This window comes from Schistocerca piceifrons, chromosome 10 (assembly GCF_021461385.2).
Source record: "Schistocerca piceifrons isolate TAMUIC-IGC-003096 chromosome 10, iqSchPice1.1, whole genome shotgun sequence".
Classification (NCBI taxonomy): Eukaryota; Metazoa; Arthropoda; class Insecta; order Orthoptera; family Acrididae; genus Schistocerca; species Schistocerca piceifrons.
This window is the reverse complement of record NC_060147.1, coordinates 5,440,415-5,460,218: the sequence shown is the minus strand read 5'-3', so window position 1 is coordinate 5,460,218 and position 19,804 is coordinate 5,440,415. Positions and strand designations below refer to the sequence as shown.

The following is a 19,804-nucleotide window of genomic DNA, read 5'->3' as shown; positions in this document are numbered from 1 at the left end:
GCATGTTGTTGGACCCATCTGTACCGTGCTGTATGGTTTCGTCGTTACAAAGATAATCCGTAGGTAGTGGTCATCCTCTGCAGTAATAGCCCTTGGGCGGCCTGAGAGAGGCATGTAATCGACAGTTCCTGTCTCTCTGTATCTCCCCCATTTCCGAACAACATCGCTTTGGTTCACTCCCAGACGCCTGGACACTTCCTTTGTTCAGAACACTTCCTGGCGCAAAGTAACAACGCGGACGCGGATCGCGGTGGAACTGCGGTATTGACCGTCTAGGCATGGTTGAACTACAGACAACACGAGCCGTGTACCTTCTTCCTGGTCGAATGACTGGAACTGATCGGCTGTCGGACTACCACCGCCTAATAGGCGCTGCTCACGCATGGTTGTTTACATCTTTGGGCGGGTTTAGTGAAATCTCTGGACAGTCAAAGGGACTGTGTCTGTGATACAATATCCACAGTCAACGTCTGCCTTCAGGAGTTCTGGGAACTGGATTGATGCAAAACTTCTTTTGATGTGTGTAAAACTGTTTCAACTAGGAAACTTATTAATGGTTGACTGCGCGTCAACAAGCAAAGATGGGGACCGACCACGCTCTCCTACAAAGTGATAGAGTTTGGCCTCACTCGGGATCAGCTGAATGTGTTCACATTTAGGAGACTGGAGGGTGGCGTTTGGGGAAACAATCCGAATTCGGGCACTCCATGATGTGAAAACAGAGTTAATGTTCAGAGAGATTCTATCTCAAAGAGGGGACGAGGACGTTCAGCAACAGTGGCTATCGCTGTGCAGCATTTGCAATGGGCGACTGGAGGAAGTGGTGCGGTAGCCGACCCGAGGCGTCTCCCCTATGGCTTGTGGAGAATGGATGTATGAGGTACAGTCAGAGACTCTTAATTATGACTTTGGAGACACCAAGCTCCGACGGTGAAACTTGGAGGTTGCGTTAGTCCTTTTGCACACATTCAGTCTTAAGCGAGACGCATCTTTCGAAGCAAAGAACCGGGCCCTGGTTGGACCCGTTAAAGACGATTTACAACTGAAGAAAGCAGGCGTCTACAAAATTCCCTGTGAATGTGGCTCTGCATATATTGGACAGACGACAAGAACTGTCCATGAACGATGTATAGACATGAAAGATACACCCGTCTGCGACAACCGTCTAAATCTGCAGTAGCAGAGCACTGTATTTCTTTGGGACATTCAATGGAATGCAATGGAACAAAAATTTTAGCTCCTGTTTCCGGATTTTGGGATTCCGTAATCAAAGAATCAGTGGAAATACGTCTTGCCGATAATCTTATAAATCGTGACAACGGCTTTTAGCTGGATAAAAATTGGAATCTTGTTATTAAAATTATACAATCACAGCGGAATCGACAGCGTCATTCGATACTCAATGACTAGATAAACCTTTATTTTCAGCACCGAGGGCAGCACGTACAACTCGGCTATGCCGCACATGTCAACACCTGACGCATGCACTGTAGCATGCCAGTACATTTCGCATGCGCGAGATTCGGCATAAATACCGCGACTGCACCTGGGCTCTTCAGTAGTTGTGTACTCACCTGATGATGGCCGGACGTCTCTGGGCCGAAATACCGTGGCAGAATGTCGACGGGATCTGGCTGCATACCCGGAAATTATTAGAAAAAGTCTATTATTGAAAGTATGGTACTATTTATAACTTATACTTATCAACTTGCTGTTAGGCCACTTGAAGTTCAAATTACTGAGGTACCTGCCAAGAAAAAAAAAATTATTTCGTCACTTAATTTTTTCGAGGTCTTAGGTCGCCTCTTAAATGTCCGAGAGTGGAAGGTGATGCTGGCGGCGGTGTCGCGCGTGCACAGGTTCGTTCCTGATCCGCATGATGTCGGACTTCCTCGGGGAGATGGTGTTCCGGGACGGGCTGACCAGCTATCTGCGCAAGCACCGCCTGGACAACGCCGAGCAGAGCGACCTGTGGGGGGCGCTGACGGCCGAGGCCCACCGGCAGGGGGCGCTGCCCGCTGGCGTGACCGTCGAGGCCGTCATGGACACCTGGACCCTCCAGACGGGCTACCCGCTGCTCACCCTCTCCAGGGACTACCGTACTGACACACTCAGTATCACACAGGTGAGTGCAACCGGTGTGCGGACATTTGCCACGCCGGACATTTGCACGCCGGACATCTGCCACGATTTTACCTGCTCCGAAGGATTGGGTCCCTTGTCCCTCCCTCCTCCTCCTCCTCCTCCTCCTCCTCCTCCTCCTGCTCCTCACCCTCATTTAGTAACTCCACTTTAGTGGCACTGTCATCACTGACACTACCGTCGCTGTCGCGCAGTAAAGGTAGTTACTGAACCTTTCCGCTGGCTTAATTAACATGGGACCAGTATCTCTATGGATTTTCCACCACATGTCTATAGAGAGTTTCGTTGTGGAAACTATTAAATGCATCTCGCATTGAAATCCGCACCAAATTTCGAGCCTGAATAAAACTTCGCCGATCTTGGAGATTTTGCTTTCGTCTAAACTATACTTGCCTTTTTAGGTGCTCCTGCAGCAGCCTCCTGTCGTGTTTTGTGTATCGTGGAGGATCAGTTCCGTCTGTTATTAATTTATTTGGTATGAATCTCTCGAGTGCTGTTGATACTACTTCTTTGGTATTCACTTAGATAGTTTGGAAGGATTGGAGACTGTCTCTTAGAAAGACGTCAACCGAATTTTTAGCTGCTTTTATAAATAGAGATTTCACGTTTAGTTTTGGTGAATTTCTTTGTTACGGAATTGAGTCTCACTACGACCACGTGTTCACTAATCCCTGTATCCGTCGTGATGCTCAGGATTATTTGTGGCTAAGAGATCAAGCGTGGTTTCGTAACCATTTACGATTTGAATGGCCTCGTGAACTAACGGTTCAAAAATTTTTAAAAAAAGCATTTACAACAATTACGGAAATTGTTTTCTATGTACGATAGGGTCTGAAAATGTATTTTTGTCGACATACGGAAGGTAGATTGAAGTCACTGCCAACTATAATTGTGTGGGTAGTGTACCTATTTGTGATGAGACTCAATTTTACTTTGTACTGTTCAGCAACTGTTTCATCTGAGACCGGGGGTCGCTAAAAGGAGCCAGTTATTAATTTATTCCGGTTGTCGAATGTAACCTCTGCCCATACTGTCACAGGAACTATCTGCTTCAATGTCGCTTGTGAGCTGGAATACACATTACATTATTTTTCCTTAAGTTGTGCTTCTTGTTTCTGTTGGAGTGCAGACCATTACAATTACGGCTTTTCCCTCCAAAATCTGGTATTGTTTCTCTGTGACGCTGTAAATACCAGAGCTAAAAAATGTAGAACAACAACATACGTTACAAGCATAGCATTCTTTAATACTTCATTTCCTTATTTCTAACATTTCAAAATTGTACGTCGACTTTAGATAACATGTCAGTCATAGATGTTCTTATCTCTATTGAGTGAACGTATTTTCAGTCATGTTTTGAACATTGTCTCGCTACACTTTAGTAACTAATGTCTCGCCGCAAGGGATATCGGATTTTAGAGAGTAAATTAATATCGAGTATGTCGTTCTTCTTTTCAAACGTTCACATACCCATTTCTTCTTTCCTTATTGTCTTTTGGGCATGCAGTTGTATTAATTAAAGTAGGCACAAATGCAATGATCAAAAAGAAATGATTAGCTCACTTTTGCATTCTCTTACATCGTTCCATTCTTGTTGCTCCCATGGCGATGGACTGTTTCTATCACAATCAGTAAGCGTGAAAGGAAGCTACCGTACAGGCAGAGCGATCTATATTTATACCTGGCAGGACTAATTATATACAGACATAATCGTCGGTATTGCTATAGTTTCCCAAAAGTTATAAATATTTCGATTTCGGAAAAGAAGCTCTGTATTTGGCCAAGATGTCGAAGAAGAAGGTCCCTTACGTACTGGTTGTATCGAGTAAGATGTGGAGACGGCGGTTAGAAAGCGGACAGAAGAAGTACGAGAAAGGGGGGGGGTCCCTTATCTGAGGGATCGCTACCCAAGCTACCTGGCGAAGGGGCAAGTGTGGCAAATGTCCCGGGTGGCAAATTTCTGGTATTCGTGCAGCCTGTGCTGGGGCGAACTCGCTGACACTACACACAGACCACCTGCTGTGTGCGTTCTGCTCGTACCTTGCAGTGCAGTGCAGCTGCAGACTACATACACTGCTGTATTGTCGTGCGTGTGGTTCATGCTCAGTGGCTCAAAACGTGTCCACACACTGTAGTGTAAATACAGGGTGTTTCAAAAATGACCGGTATATTTGAAACGGCAATAAAAACTAAACGAGCAGCGATAGAAATACACCGTTTGTTGCAATATGCTTGGGACAACAGTACATTTTCAGGCGGATAAACTTTCGAAATTACAGTAGTTACAATCTTCAACAACAGATGGCGCTGCAAGTGTTGTGAAAGATATAGAAGACAACGAAGTCTGTGGGTGCGCCATTCTGTACGTCGTCTTTCTACTGTAAGCGTGTGCTGTTCACAACGTGTAAGTGTGCTGTAGACAACATGGTTTATTCCTTAGAACAGAGGATTTTTCTGGTGTTGGAATTCCACCGCCTAGAACACAGTGTTGTTGCAACAAGACGAAGTTTTCAACGGAGGTTTAATGTAACCAAAGGGCCGAAAAGCGATACAATAAAGGATCTGTTTGAAAAATTTCAACGGACTGGGAACGTGACGGATGAACGTGCTGGAAAGGTAGGGCGACCGCGTATGGCAACCACAGAGGGCAACGCGCAGCTAGTGCAGCAGGTGATCCAACAGCGGCCTCGGGTTTCCGTTCGCCATGTTGCAGCTGCGGTCCAAATGACGCCAACGTCCACGTATCGTCTCATGTGCCAGAGTTTACACCTCTATCCATACAAAATTCAAATGCAGCAACCCCTCAGCGCCGCTACCATTGCTGCACGAGAGACATTCGCTAACGATATAGTGCACAGGATTGATGACGACGATATGCATGTGGGCATCATTTGGTTTACTGACGAAGCTTATTTTTACCTGGACGGCTTCGTCAATAAACAGAACTGGCGCATATGGGGAACCGAAAAGCCCCATGTTGCAGTCCCATCGTCCCTGCATCCTCAAAAAGTACTGGTCTGGGCCGCCATTTCTTCCAAAGGAATCATTGGCCCATTTTTCAGATCCAAAACGATTACTGCATCACGCTATCTGGACATTCTTCGTGAATTTGTGGCGGTACAAACTGCCTTAGACGACACTGCAAACACCTCGTGGTTTATGCAAGATGGTGCCCGGCCACATCGCACGGCCGACGTCTTTAATTTCCTGAATGAATATTTCGATGATCGTGTGATTGTTTTGGGCTATCCGAAACATACAGGAGGCGGCGTGGATTGGCCCCCCTATTCGCCAGACATGAACCCCTGTGACTTCCTTCTGTGGGGACACTTGAAAGACCAGGTGTACCGCCAGAATCCAGAAACAATTGAACAGCTGAAGCAGTACATCTCATCTGCATGTGAAGCCATTCCGCCAGACACGTTGTCAAAGGTTTCGGGTAATTTCATTCAGAGACTTCGCCATATTATTGCTATGCATGGTGGATATGTGGAAAATATCGTACTATAAAGTTTCCCAGACCGCAGCGCCATCTGTTGTTGAAAATTGTAACTACTGTAATTTCGAAAGTTTGTCTGCCTGAAAATGTACTGTTGTCACAAGCATATTGCAACAAACGGTGTATTTCTATCGCTGCTCGTTTAGTTTTTATTGCCGTTTCAAATATACCGGTCATTTTTGAAACACCCTGTATGTTGTAGGCAAAATAAGACTGCTATGAAATTGACACACACAGTGGTTACGGTTACTACAAGCCACACCACAAGTTGGGAAACGGGGCCAAATTTCTAGTAGTTTACTGTCGAGTTGAGATTTTTAACAGATGTTTTATTCGTATCTTACAGAAACTAGCAGTACGGCAATAAACAGCCTTTTAAACACGCCGCAAACGGCAATCAAGCAATTTATAGCAATACAACAGTTTAAATTTTTTTTAAAAAACACAGAAGCTAGCAGTGCAGCAATAAACTACCTTTTTAAAACACGCTGCTAACGCCAATCAAAGTAATTTATAGCAATACAACAATAAAAAAATTAAAGAACATTAGTAAACAGGCTACTAAAGTAAATACAGAACTTTATTAATAAGGTACGGTGAGGTAGTGCAGCTACCAACACCGCCATAAAAAAAATTAAACAGGTCTCAGCAAACATGTGTTGTGTGTCTCTTTACAAATAGTACTAAAAATATACTTCTCCTGCTCGTACACCTTTGCTGATGTCCACGAGGACTGCAGCGCTCTGCTGCATATCGTAGAGAGTGCTCTAAATGTTGAGGTCGGCAGGATGTCAGACGGGGCGACCACCCCTTTGGAGCTCGAGGTTGGATTCGCCTCGCGCTCTGGATGACAAGCTGTTCCTCCACCAGGGCACAGGTCTTTTTGGAGCGATCTGCACCTCCTCGTGAGAAACAAAAAATGGTGAAAATGTTGTTCTGGGTAAACAGTTGTGAGAATGGCAGATTTGACGATCCCTATCCTGCATGGCAGGTGCACGATCTCCAGAGACAGCGAAACAGGAAGAAGAGGTGGGCGCAGCCTTTGACCCGTGCACTTGGCACTGTGTCAGGGAACGTCGGACACATCTACAGAGTTCTATTGCCCACTAATATCGAAAAATATGAGGGGAAGTCATACGAAAACTGAATACCCACAACAAGTGGACTGTGGGATGGTTCCATTCAAAAGCCAAACACATAAAAGTCACACGCTGAAAAATCCGGGCTATACTGGAGGTGTTGCGGTGTTTCCCAGCCAAATCACTGAACTGTAGCATTCGTCCAACTGGCGGTGTGGGGACAACCATTAGCGTACAACAACACGATTCTGACAGCATTCCTAGGCACTTTGACTTCATGGCACATCGCAGTTTCTGCAAAGTGTTTTTGTACCACTGTGCACGGATTGTGGTTCCACGATCGAGAAACTCGGTGAGCAGAGGTCCCCTGCAGTCCAAAGGAGGTATCCTGGCCTTACCTGAACTTGTGTCAACAGCTTTGGATTTCTTTGGGGTGGGCAGATGTTATTGTCTTTGCTGTATGCCCTCAGGCTAGAAACGGTGGCCCCATTTCGCAACCCCTGTGACGGTAAAGGACTGGTGGCCCCATTTTGCAACCCCTGTGACAGCAAAGGAGCACAACGCATGTCGTTCCTCGTGGTACTGCAGCAGATTGGGGGGGGGGGGGGAGGTGTGAGATGTCTTCACTATTTTCTTTGCCATACGCCCTCACGCTAGAAATGGTGGCCCCACTTTCCGTCCCTGTGACAGTATGGGAGAGAAACGCGTGTCCTTCCTCAGGGTACTGCGGGTGTGACACACTCAGATGTGTGGCACTGAGACGTGACGGACGCCGTTCTCTCCATCTTCCGTCACTCTGTCAGGTGATGCAGCACCGACTGCTAGCAGATTCTGTAGTAATGCAAGTGGTCTTCGACGATGGCACGCACACGTCTGTCAGTCGTTAACCACGTTGTAAGAAACAGGAACTCATCGTGCCGACCTGAACACGAATTTAGTATTCTGTGATTTGACGGTCTCCCCAGATAAGGCCAGTAGCCATGTGGGGTAACCGTGCTGTCTGAGGCACCTCGCCACGGTTCGTGCGGTCCCCCCCCCCCCCCCACCCCCGTCCGAGGTTCGAGTCCTCCCTCGGGCGTGAGTGTGTGTGTTGTCCTGAGCGTAAGTTAGTTTAAGTTACATTAAGTAGTGTGGTTTGGTCCCACAGGTACTTACCGCAAATTGCCAAATTAAGGCCAGCAATCTGTCACATCCTTGGTGCAGATTCTCTTGCAGGGATGTGTGCCCTTCCAGAATCTCCTCTACTACTTGCTTTCACACGCCAGGGACGTGCAGCGTTCATCATACACAGTGAATGTACGACAATGAATTTCGTGTACTCCAGAACCCTCATCTGCCAGAAAACAAAGCACACGTCTCTGATCTTCTTTGTTTGCTTCCTTGTCAACAGCTGGACAAACGCACTTGACTAGTCTGCCAGGAACAAAGGTCGTAGCGCAACACCTGTTATGCGGCACTATACTGTTCCCCTACCACAGCACTGACAGTATCGAAATGTAACAACAGTAGAGCCACCTGTCGTGTGGACTGTGTATTATGGCAGGTGCTTGGTTCTCACCCGACTGCCCCTTACGGAACAATATTAAAAATGTTTCGTCGAAAAAGGACGACTTTATGAGAGCTGAGACTGTTGGTAAATGAAAATAAAACAGTTTTCCTCGTCAGTCACTTATTTATTTTGCCACTGCGCCTTCGATGGTTCACACTGTTCTCTTCAGGTAGAGGACTGTTTACTTACATAGCCAGTGTCACTGAAGAGCACAGACGCCTTTTCACAGCAGCAGACCGAGGACAAAGGATGAAATCATAACTAAATCAAGACACTAAGCTGTCGACAGCCGGCGATATACATCAACGTGGACAGTTGAAAATGTGTGCCCCAACCGGGACGCAAACCCGGGATCTCCTGCTTACATGGCAGACCCTCTATCCATCTGAGCCACCGAGGGCACAGAGGATAGTGCGACTGCAGAGATTTATCCCTTTCACGCACCCCGTGAAACCCACACTCCCAACTTAATATCCACATACTACATTTGTAGTGCCCCTGCCCAATAGACTCATTACCCGCAGCAGACAATCTTATGGAGTCCCACAAGAGTTTGGGCAATGCGTGTGCACCCAGCACAGGAGGAGGAGGTCAATGGCCAGTTAGCCTTACTATATGGAGATAGTGTCTCTTCTTTCGGATGTATCCAAAAGAACACATACCATCTTCATAATTACAGAGGACAAAGGAGGTTATATTGCATCTCTTGTTAGTAAAAGAAACTGCTGTTTAGAAAAGGCACATTTAAAATTAGAAAACACGAATTTCTGAGAGTAAATTGAACTGCCCCTGTAAGTGCAACAGTGCCGCCAATGTGCAGTTGTTAATGGAACACAAAGCACTAGTCTTCGGGTAAAGAGACTACTCACATGCAGGTGCTATGCCACAGTCAGCATTGTGTGTATCGCATTTCTGTTCAATGTGGTTGAAATTCTACCTGTCGTTTAAAGCAGGACTCTTCTTGCCTGTTGGACAATTCAGCAGCCTTGTCCTGCTGCTGTAATGAAATGCAGTGGTCCACCGCCTGTCCTTTGGGTAGCAGTGTTTGCATCCCAGAAACCTGTGAATGTGCACGATAGCAGACTCAAGGGCTACACCCCTCACTCACTTTTCGTCCTTATTCCAGCTCCCCAATGTTTCTTCCCTGTGTGATGCCATCCAGATATTGTCAACTGGCCACGTTGTAATGAAGAACTCCACCACAGTGACCGTAACAGCTCACCGATTGACACATACTGTCAAAAGCGCGGCATCATAAAAACGTTGCCGACTAAAGTGAGGAAAATCTGCGAACCAGAGCTGCTTCATGCAGCATTAAAACGTCTCACCAATACATTGCTCAAGAATGGTTATTCTTTAGCTGAGGGAAAATGGCGTTACGACTGCTAGGTAGAAATCGCAGCGATCATTAAGCGCCAGTGAAATTGAAAGTTTTCCTGCCTTTAACTAAGGACGTCACTGACACAGCATAGGAAAAATATCGAAAAAGTGGAACTTCGTGGTAATCCACAAACCCACACAGAAGATACCTACAGTGGTCCAAGGATGCCCACAAACTGCTGGAAAAAGCAGGGATTTGTAGCATTCCTTGTAGTTGCGGGGAGGTGTGGCTGCGTCCTACAGAAAGAATGGTCAAGAAACGACTAGAGGAGTACAAGGGCAATTACAGAAGAGGGGAAACTGACAGATCAGCTGTTACGGAACATGCTTTGCAGTCAGAAGACCACCAGATTCGTTTTGATAGCATTCAGCTGCTGGCAGCCATAAGTGGATACTGTGAGAGATTATTTAGAGAGGCTGTAGAGATTGTAAAACACACGAGAAATTCCAGTACGAAGGAGGAGGGCGTGAAATTGATTGACATTTGAAGAAGATGTGTACTAGTCTTCGACTGTGGGGCAATAGCATGTACACCCCACCTGTCACTTAGCTGGTTTTGGCGTCTGTTCACCCCAACTAATTGACTAACAGATCAACAGAGAGTGCAAAACTGCCGCAATATCGGATAACGCAAAAAAGTAATATGGCCCTGCGACTCCTGATTGAACTGTGGTGGCAGTGTTGACATTAATTTATTCAGAATTGATCACTTTTAATTAAAAAGGGGTGCACATTGACGTTATATTCAGCTATTGAACACAAGATGCAAATGTCGAACATAAAATTAATTAAGAAAGTGACTTGGGATTTCAACTACTTGATTGAAAACAGATGCAGTCGATTAGCACAAATTTATTTTAACTCCCGACCTTCAATCATCACATTACAAGACTCTCCTATCAGGCAGTGGTAATAAATCGCGTTTGCGTGGAGTAAAGTGCGACAACTCAAAAGTAATTGCTATCGACTGACCCAGGCGTAATGCGAAGTGCGAGAAGAATTCTACAATACACGGCCCATGAAACCCTCGTGGAAACTTTGCTGATGTGATCCAACAAATTAATCAGTGGCCAGAGCGGGCGCAACATCACCGAATACAGCATGGCGGAGCGGCGTCGTTGTGTGGACGTCGGCCAACCTTGTAGTGCTGCAAGGCTGCACTCGTCTATTCACTCCTAGCTATCTCGCTCAGTACATAGCTGAACCAGAACTTTCTATCTCCAAGCTCAATCGTTCCATTTGCTAAGTCGTAAACTGCAGAGATGCTCACTCTTTCTCAGGCAAGCTGAGTAAAGAACGCCACGTCCGCACTCTAAGCAAGCTGAGAACGGAAGACCTCTACGGAGACTTCTCACAGTCCGCTCTTCGCCTCGGTTTCCCCTCCAGCAAGGTTAGCGTCTGCACAAACACCAAGTTTTCCGGAATTCTGACTCCCAGGAGAGTACTTCAAATTCCTTGGTCCTACGTTCCCATCGGAGGCCGGCGTATTTCATTCTGTCACTCTTGCCCTGATTTGGTTCAGACTCTGCAGACCGTGAATTCAGCGTGAAGTTGCTATAGTCACAAACACGCATATTTTGACCTCTGTTGACCGCTCCACCGTAGCTTTGCATGGCTTTCTCGCATGTTTCACAGCAAACAGGACGACGGACATTTATCAACAGGCGTATAAGTTCTCCGTCTGTTTCCCGGTACACCAGCATGGGGTCAGGGTCAACCACCCACTCTCTGTCACTCATCTTAAGGCAGCTGGAGGCCGCGCCCCATTACCGCTTTCTCAGAGCTTGAGCCGCCCTCCAAGCTGCCTATTGTCGCTTCCCTTAGCCGCTCCCCCTGCGGCCACGGTCAATTCTGAGTACTTCCCTGGGGTAAACTAGCCTCCAGTAAATCGATGCGTTTCCACAAAGTTTTCATGTCGCATGAATTAATTTAAAACCATCACCCGATATTAATTATTCCAATACGTCCATACCATACCCTCTACAAGATGCATTGTGCCTTGTCAGTCATTTTTGTTCAGCCCTACTGTTCGCTCAACGTGAGTTAGGTGATCTTTAATTACTTCACGCAAGGTGTATAGTTCTTGCCATATTACAAGCAACAGCAGTCGATAACAGCCTGTTGCACTCGTGTTGTCAAAACACGTGACATTATGCCACTGTGCGGAAGCACACAGAAGCGGAGTTTTGCTGTGGTCAGACATTTGAGCAAGCTGCTATCCCCCTCGAAAATGTCCTCCGCACACAGGGACGAAACGTTGGGTTTTAAGCCGAAATCCACTTGACCGTGGAGTAATATCCCGGAGCATTTTATTAATTGTAAGTGATCTATTGTATGTGCAATACCGTCAGCTGCCCACAGTTGTCTGCAAGTTTGGGTTAGGTTTGCTTGTTATGTGCGTGCCCCCCACCCCCCCACCCCAAACTGCTACATTGCACAGCGATGTGGCCACTGAGCAGTGCAGTGCATTCAGACAGATTTTGGCAGGACCACATATCAAATACCAAGACCAACTGTCTCTTGGAGGTGTAAAAAAATGTAAGCTTCTAAGTCAACGCAGTCAACAAACTCACTCATCAAAATGTGTTGATGAACTATGTATTAGTTTGATGCGCAAGTCCATCTTGCATCTTGGTGTTCCAGTTCTTATGGGCTTATTTGTCAATTGCCATTTTTTATTTGCGATTGAGTGTCGCTATTTGGGTTTACATATTGGCGTTTGGTGATTTGGAGATAGTGAATGGGGCTATGGACGCTATAAAATGGGGTCCCATATTGATAAGTAGAAACATTTCCGACACATTCTTGTGTCTGAGTTCAGTAGAGGGGCGACAGCATCTGAGGCAACCAGAAACTTTTTGCACCATGTATGGGGATAATACCGTTGGACAGAGGACGACAGGGAAATGGTTTTCTCGTTTTGTGGAGGACCGTTTTGACATTAATGACACTCTACATTCGGGAAGACCTTCCGGAATTGATGAAGATCGTTTAAACTCATTAATCCACAATGATCCATGTCACTGTAGTCGAGAACTGGCAAATGTGATGAACTGTGATCATTCCCTCTCATGCGAGATTTGCAAGTAATGGGGAAGTATCAAACATCGGGTATATGGGTACCACATGATATAAGCCAAAATCACAAAAATCAGTGGGTGGCCGTATTGGCATATCTGTTTTTGCTCGTCATCAACTGGCTCGTGAACAACACCGACCGCTCCAATCCTGTATCGTCACTGGCGATGAGAAACGGTGTCTCTATGCTAACACAAGGAAAAGAAAGCTATGGTTGAGCCCAAACAAAGCAGCAGCTGCCTGTGCAAAGATCTGTGTGTATCCACAAAACATAATGTCAGGCATCTGCTGGAACAGTAGCAGGGTAGTGTACTACAAATTGCTTCCCTGAGGTGTAACCACCACTGCTGGTGTTCACTGTCAACAACTGAGACGCCTAGCAGAAGCAGTCCGAGAACAGCGAACAGGAAGACTGCTTGAAGTAACGTTACTCCGTGATAAAGCCCGCCGGCTTTCTGTTAGACTAACAACAAACACTATACAGGAGTTTCTTGTGGAAGTAACTCCGCACCCACCTTATTCACCTGGCCTCGAGCCCGCAAATTTTTGTCTTTTGCCCTCTCTATCGCTCAGTACTTAGAGAAACTAGCTTCCCAGATGGAAACTCGCTCCGAACACGCCTCGATGAGCTCTTCGCCTCAAAACCCTGTGATATCTGCAGCCGTGGAATCAGAATGTTGCCTCAGCACTGGCACGCTGTGTAAATAGTGAAGGACAATATGTTATTGGTCACTAAAATCTCTGTTATGCGAATCTGTTGTGTTCGTTGGAAAAGGGAAAACGCTATGAACTTATGCATCAACAGAATACATACGCAATTAAGTTTGTATGGAACCCCCAGAACAAGACTCCTAGACCCACTTCGCTCGTATATACTTCCCAAAGCCGCCTAGTTATTCCTCAGCGTCCAGGCTATCTCCACAGCAAGTTTCATCGAAATCGGTTCAGCGATTTAGTCGTGAAAACGTAACGGACAGGGTGATTTCTCATTTATAATATTAGTATGGACTGGCAAGGAAACATGGCGAAATAGAACGGAATACCTTTTATTCAGTCTGAATAAACTCCGCAACAGGTGGGAGTATAATACACGAAAATACAACAAATACCCAAACAGACGGAGTCCTTCAAGTTCATAGTCACTCACTAGTTCCTTCAGATGAATCATGAGTACAGTAACTACGTTTGTTATTAATAAGCTCCTGTTTATGAAATTCAAATCTGATAATTATTCTACTCAATATTATTAATGATGTTCAGGAAATTTATTTGGTTTAGATTGGTGCTGGATGAAATTAAAATAATACACTCCTCGAAATGGAAAAAAGAACACATTGACACCGGTGTGTCAGACCCACCATACTTGCTCCGGACACTGCGAGAGGGCTGTACAAGCAATGATCACACGCACGGCACAGCGGACACACCAAGAACCGCCGTGTTGGCCGTCGAATGGCGCTAGCTGCGCAGCATTTGTGCACCGCCGCCGTCAGTGTTAGCCAGTTTGCCGTGGCATACGGAGCTCCATCGCAGTCTTTAACACTGGTAGCATGCCGCGACAGCGTGGACGTGAACCGTATGTGCAGTTGACGGACTTTGAGCGAAGGCGTATAGTGGGCATGCGGGAGGCCGGGTGGACGTACCGCCGAATTGCTCAACACGTGGGGCGTGAGGTCTCCACAGTACATCGATGTTGTCGCCAGTGGTCGGCGGAAGGTGCACGTGCCCGTCGACCTGGGACCGGACCGCAGCGACGCACGGATGCACGCCAAAACCGTAGGATCCTACGCAGTGCCGTAGGGGACCGCACCGCCACTTCCCAGCAAATTAGGGACACTGTTGCGCCTGGGGTATCGGCGAGGACCATTCGCAACCGTCTCCATGAAGCTGGGCTACGGTCCCGCACACCGTTAGGGCCGTCTTCCGCTCACGCCCCAACATCGTGCAGCCCGCCTCCAGTGGTGTCGCAACAGGCGTGAATGGAGGGACGAATGGAGACGTGTCGCCTTCAGCGATGAGAGTCGCTTCTGCCTTGGTGCCAATGATGGTCGTATGCGTGTTTGGCGCCGGGCAGGTGAGCGCCAGAATCAGGACTGCATACGACCAAGGCACACAGGGCCAACACCCAGCATCATGGTGTGGGGAGCGATCTCCTACACTGGCCGTACACCACTGGTGATCGTCGAGGGGACACTGAATAGTGCACGGTACATCCAAACCGTCATCGAACCCATCGTTCTACCATTCCTAGACCGGCAAGGGAACTTGCTGTTCCAACAGGACAATGCACGTCCGCATGTATCCCGTGCCACCCAACGTGCTCTAGAAGGTGTAAGTCAACTACCCTGGCCAGCAAGATCTCCGGATCTGTCCCCCATTGAGCATATTTGAGACTGGATGAAGCGTCGTCTCACGCGGTCTGCACGTCCAGCACGAACGCTGGTCCAACTGAGGCGCCAGGTGGAAATGGCATGGCCAGCCGTTCCACAGGACTACATCCAGCATCTCTACGATCGTCTCCATGGGAGAATAGCAGCCTGCATTGCTGCGAAAGGTGGATATACACTGTACTAGTGCCGACATTGTGCATGCTCTGTTGCCTGTGTCTATGTGCCTGTGGTTCTGTCAGTGTGATCATGTGATGTATCTGACCCCAGGAATGTGTCAATAAAGTTTCCCCTTCCTGGGACAATGAATTCACAGTGTTCTTATTTCAATTTCCAGGAGTGTATAAGAAACTTCCCTGTCATGATAATCAACCCTGTACTTCTGAAAGTAGTAATTATCACAAAAAAAGGGAAATGCTTCGTGAGTGTCACTATCAGTGCTGATTTCATTTGTGTACTCTTGTCTGCGTTTGACGTCCATGAATATGATGAGAATCTTTAATGTTTAAAAGTTCAATATAGTTCCAGTTCACTTCCAAAAACGTAAATACACACGACACCAAATTATGAATCCTAGCACATAAAATAACATTCATGATTCGTCACATGCATCCCTTCCAAAGAGTCACTTCCTGCTCCATGTTCTCCTCTCTCGATAGCCCGTTATCTCTGTCCATACTGTAGTTCATCGTCTCAAGTGACAAAAATGAGTTTCGTTGCCTCATTGGCACCATCTACAAGAAACTAGGTAATTCATCCAGTCGTTTCTGTTATTATAGGGACCACTTGTCCAGCTGGTTTCTGTAGACTTCCTATAAACTTATCGAGCGACGTGGGCCTTTCACACCTTGTTAGAGGTGAATGGAAACCAGGTGGATAAATGGCCCCTATAAAAACACAAACAACTGGGTGACTTACCTGGTTATGCGTATAGAGTCCTGGAGACGGTGCCAATGACGCACTACAACTGGTGGCTAAATAAAATTATTAAATAAAAATATGGCTGCTGGTATATGCATTGAAGCGCCAAAGAAACTGATATCGGCATGCGTATTCAAATACAGAGATATGTAAACAGGCAGAATACGGCGCAGCGGTCGGTAACGCCCATATAAGACGACAAATGTCTGGTGCACTTGTTAGGTCGGTTACTACAGCTTAAAAAGCAGGTTATCAAGATTTAAGTGACTTTGAACGTGGTGTAGCGATCAAGTAGGGATTATCCCGCACGACCATTTCGCGAGCGACTGTGAATATCAGGAATTCGGTAAAATATCAAACCACCGACATCGCTGCGACCGGAAAAAGATCCTGCAAGAATAGGACCAACGACCACTGAAGAGAATCGTCCAGTGTGACAAAAGTGCACTCCTTCCGCAAATTGCTGCAGATTTCCATGCTGGGCCATCCAGATGTGTGGGCGTGCGAACCACTCAACGAAACATCATCGATATGGGTTTTCGGAGCTGAAGGCCCAGGCTTGTAACCTTGATGATTGCACGAAACAAAGCTCTACACCTCAACTGGGCTTGTCAACACAGACATTGGACTGTTGATGACTGAAAACATGTTGACTGGCGGACGAGTCTCGTTTCAAATTGTATCGAGCAGATGCAGGTGTATGGGTATGGAGACAACCTCATGAATCAATGGACCCTGCATGTCAGCAGAGAATTATTCAAACTGGTGGAGCCTCTGTACTGGTGTAGGGCGTGTGAAGTTGGTGTGATATGGGACTCCTGATACGTCTAGATATGACTCTTGACAGCTGACACATACGTAAGCATCCTGTCTGATCATCTGCATCCATTCATGTCCATTGTGCATTGTGACGGACTTGGGCAATTCCACCAGGACAATGCGTCTGCCACACACCCAGAATTGCTACAGAGTGGCTCCAGAAACACTCTTCTGAGTTTAAACACTTCTGCTGGACACCAAACTTCCCATACATGAACATTTTTGAGAATATGTGGGATGCCTTGCAACGTGATGTTCAGAAGAGATCTCCACCCCCTCGTACTCGCCCGGATTTACGGACAGCCATGCAGGATTCATGGTGTCAGGCCCCTGCAACACTACTTTAGACATTAGTCGAGTCCACGCCAGGTCGGCTTGTGGCACTTCTGCATGGTCGCAGGGCTCCTACATGATGCTAGGCAGGTGAACCAGTTTCTTTGGCTCTTCAGTGTATTTTGTTCACGTCTTCATCCAGCCCCAGTTCTATTCCATTTACACAAAAGGGAATTATAGAAAAGTGGGAGCCATCAGCACAATGTATGAATGCCTCGTTTCTCTTCGAGTCCCCCGCCCTGAGTACATGTGCAGTGCCGTGTGTTTGCAGGTCAGGTACCTGTCGTACCAACCGTCGGACGTTCGGCGCTCGAACGTCTCGCAATGCTGGGAGGTGCCGGTGACGTACACGTCGGCACGCGACCCGCACGAGGTGCGCAGAGTGTGGCTGCACTGCGACCGGGGCCGGCCGAACGTGCTGACGCTGCCACTGGATGCTGCCGAGGGCGACTGGGTGCTGCTCAACGTCCACGCCACCGGTGGGTCTCCACAGGGCTCTGTGCCGGGGCCGGCGCTACTGTCTGCACGGCGGGCGCTGCCCACTCTCTGGCAGGCATTGCGACACTTGATGTAGAGTGTAAATGGGGTCAGCAAGCAGGGTAGAATGAACTGGAAGAACTGTATTACTCAGCTTATTAAACAGCTAACTCCAGCTACTTTTACTCTCGATATAATTGCTGGTCTTAGAAAAAAATCATTCAACCACCTAAAATTGCAAATGGCCAGTGGTCGACTTCAGTTTATTGGGAGAATTTTAGAAAAGTGTAGCTCATCTATGAAGAAGACCACACTAGTGCGACCCATTCTTGAGTACCTGAATACTGCTCGAGTGTTTGGGACCCCACGAGGTCGGATTAATGCAAGACATAGAATAAACTCAGAGATCTGCTGGGTTTGTAACCGGTCATTTCAGTCAGAATCTACATTTACATCTATGTGGATATTTTGAAAATCACATTTAAGTGCCTAGCAGAGGGTTCATCAAACCCCCTTCACAATAATTCTGTATTATTCCAATGTCGTAAAGTATGTGGAAAAAGCCAACATCTATATCTTTTGGTGCGAGCTCTGGTTTTATTATGGTGATCGTTTCTCCCCCTATTAGTTTGAGGTCCAAAAAACATTTTCGCATTTGGAGGAGAAAGTTAGTGATTGAAATTTCGTGAGAAGATTTCGCTGCAACGAAAAACTCTTTTGTTTTAACGATGTTGACTCCTAATCTTGTGTCATTTCAGTGACACTCTCTTACCTATTTCGCGATAAAACAAAACGCGCTGCCTTTCTTTGAACTTTGTCGATGTACTCTGCCAACCCTGTTCAGTAAGAATCCCACACTGCACAGCAGTATTCTAAAAGGTGAAGGACAAGCGTAGTGTAGACAGTCTCTAAGTATTCTGCCAATAAAACGTAGTTTTTTGTTAGCCTTCCCCACAACATTTACTTCCAATTCAAGTTGTTCGTAATTCTTATTACTAGGTATTTAGTTCAATTTACGACCTTTATATTTGACTGATTTATCGTGTAACCGAAGTTCAATGGATTCCTTTTAGCACTCATGTGGATAACCTCACATTTTCGTTATTTAGGGTCAATTGCCAATTTTCGCACCATATCGATATGTTTTCTAATTCGTCTTGCGATTTGTTTGGATGAATTTACTAGTCGATAAACGACAGCGTCATCTGCAAACAACCTATCCATGAGAGTGGTATGGATATGCTTTGGGAACTCAAATTCGAATCCTAGGAGGGAAGAGGACTTTCTTCCTACAAGGCAGTATTCAGAGTATTTAGAGAACCGGCGTCTGAGGCTGGCTGGAGGACGATTCCATTGCTCTCTCAGTAAATTTGAAGTAAGGACCACAACGAAAAGATGAGAGAAATCATAACTCGTACAGTCGTTTGTCACTCCATTTGCAAGTGCAACAAGAAAGAAAACCATGAAATGTATTCGCAGCTGCGAATGTAGACAACCATCAGCTGTGTATCTGAATCACCTTAATGAAAATTTCTGCCGAACTTGGGCTCAACCGAACGAGGTGGCGCAGTGATTAGCATTCTGGACTCCCACTCAGCAGGACAATGGTTCAAACCCGTGTCCGGCCACACTGATTTAGGTTTCCCGTGATTTCCCTAAATCGCTTCCAGCAAATGTTGGGATGGTTCGTTTAAACTTCCTTCCGTAAACCAATGGGACTCATGACCTCTCTGTTTGGTCTCTCTCCCCCCCCCCCCCCCTCCCTGCCCACACACACACAAATCAATCAGCCAACTTAGGCTTGAACCCGGTTTTCCCCCTTATTGCAAGCAGTCGCCTTACCATTAGGCTATCTGAGCATGGCTCACAGCCAGACCCAAACTTCGCCGGCCGCTGTGGCCGAGCGGTTCTAGGCGCTTCAGTCCGGAACCGCGCGACTGCTATTGTCACAGGTTCGAATCGTGCCTTGGGCATGGATGTGTGTGATGTCCTTAGGCTGGTTAGGTTTAAGTGGTTCTAAGTTCTAGGTGACTGATGACCTCAGATGTTAAGTCCCGAAGTGCTCAGAGCCATTTGAACCCAAACTTCCGTACCATATGTTGTCAACTGTGCATCTATAACCAGTACTCTTACATCCTGT

The 19,804-nt window shown here is 46.7% G+C and overlaps 1 protein-coding gene across 1 annotated transcript in view; it reads left to right on the top strand.

Annotated features, from left to right (window-relative positions):
* Positions 1-19,804, top strand: part of LOC124718885 (aminopeptidase Ey-like) — a 209,084-nt gene that overhangs the window by 116,102 nt on the left and 73,178 nt on the right. The window contains exons 8-9 of the mRNA XM_047244525.1: positions 1,860-2,125; positions 17,459-17,666. Coding sequence (XP_047100481.1) covers positions 1,860-2,125; positions 17,459-17,666 — 474 coding nt within the window. The remainder of the gene's footprint in view (positions 1-1,859; positions 2,126-17,458; positions 17,667-19,804) is intronic.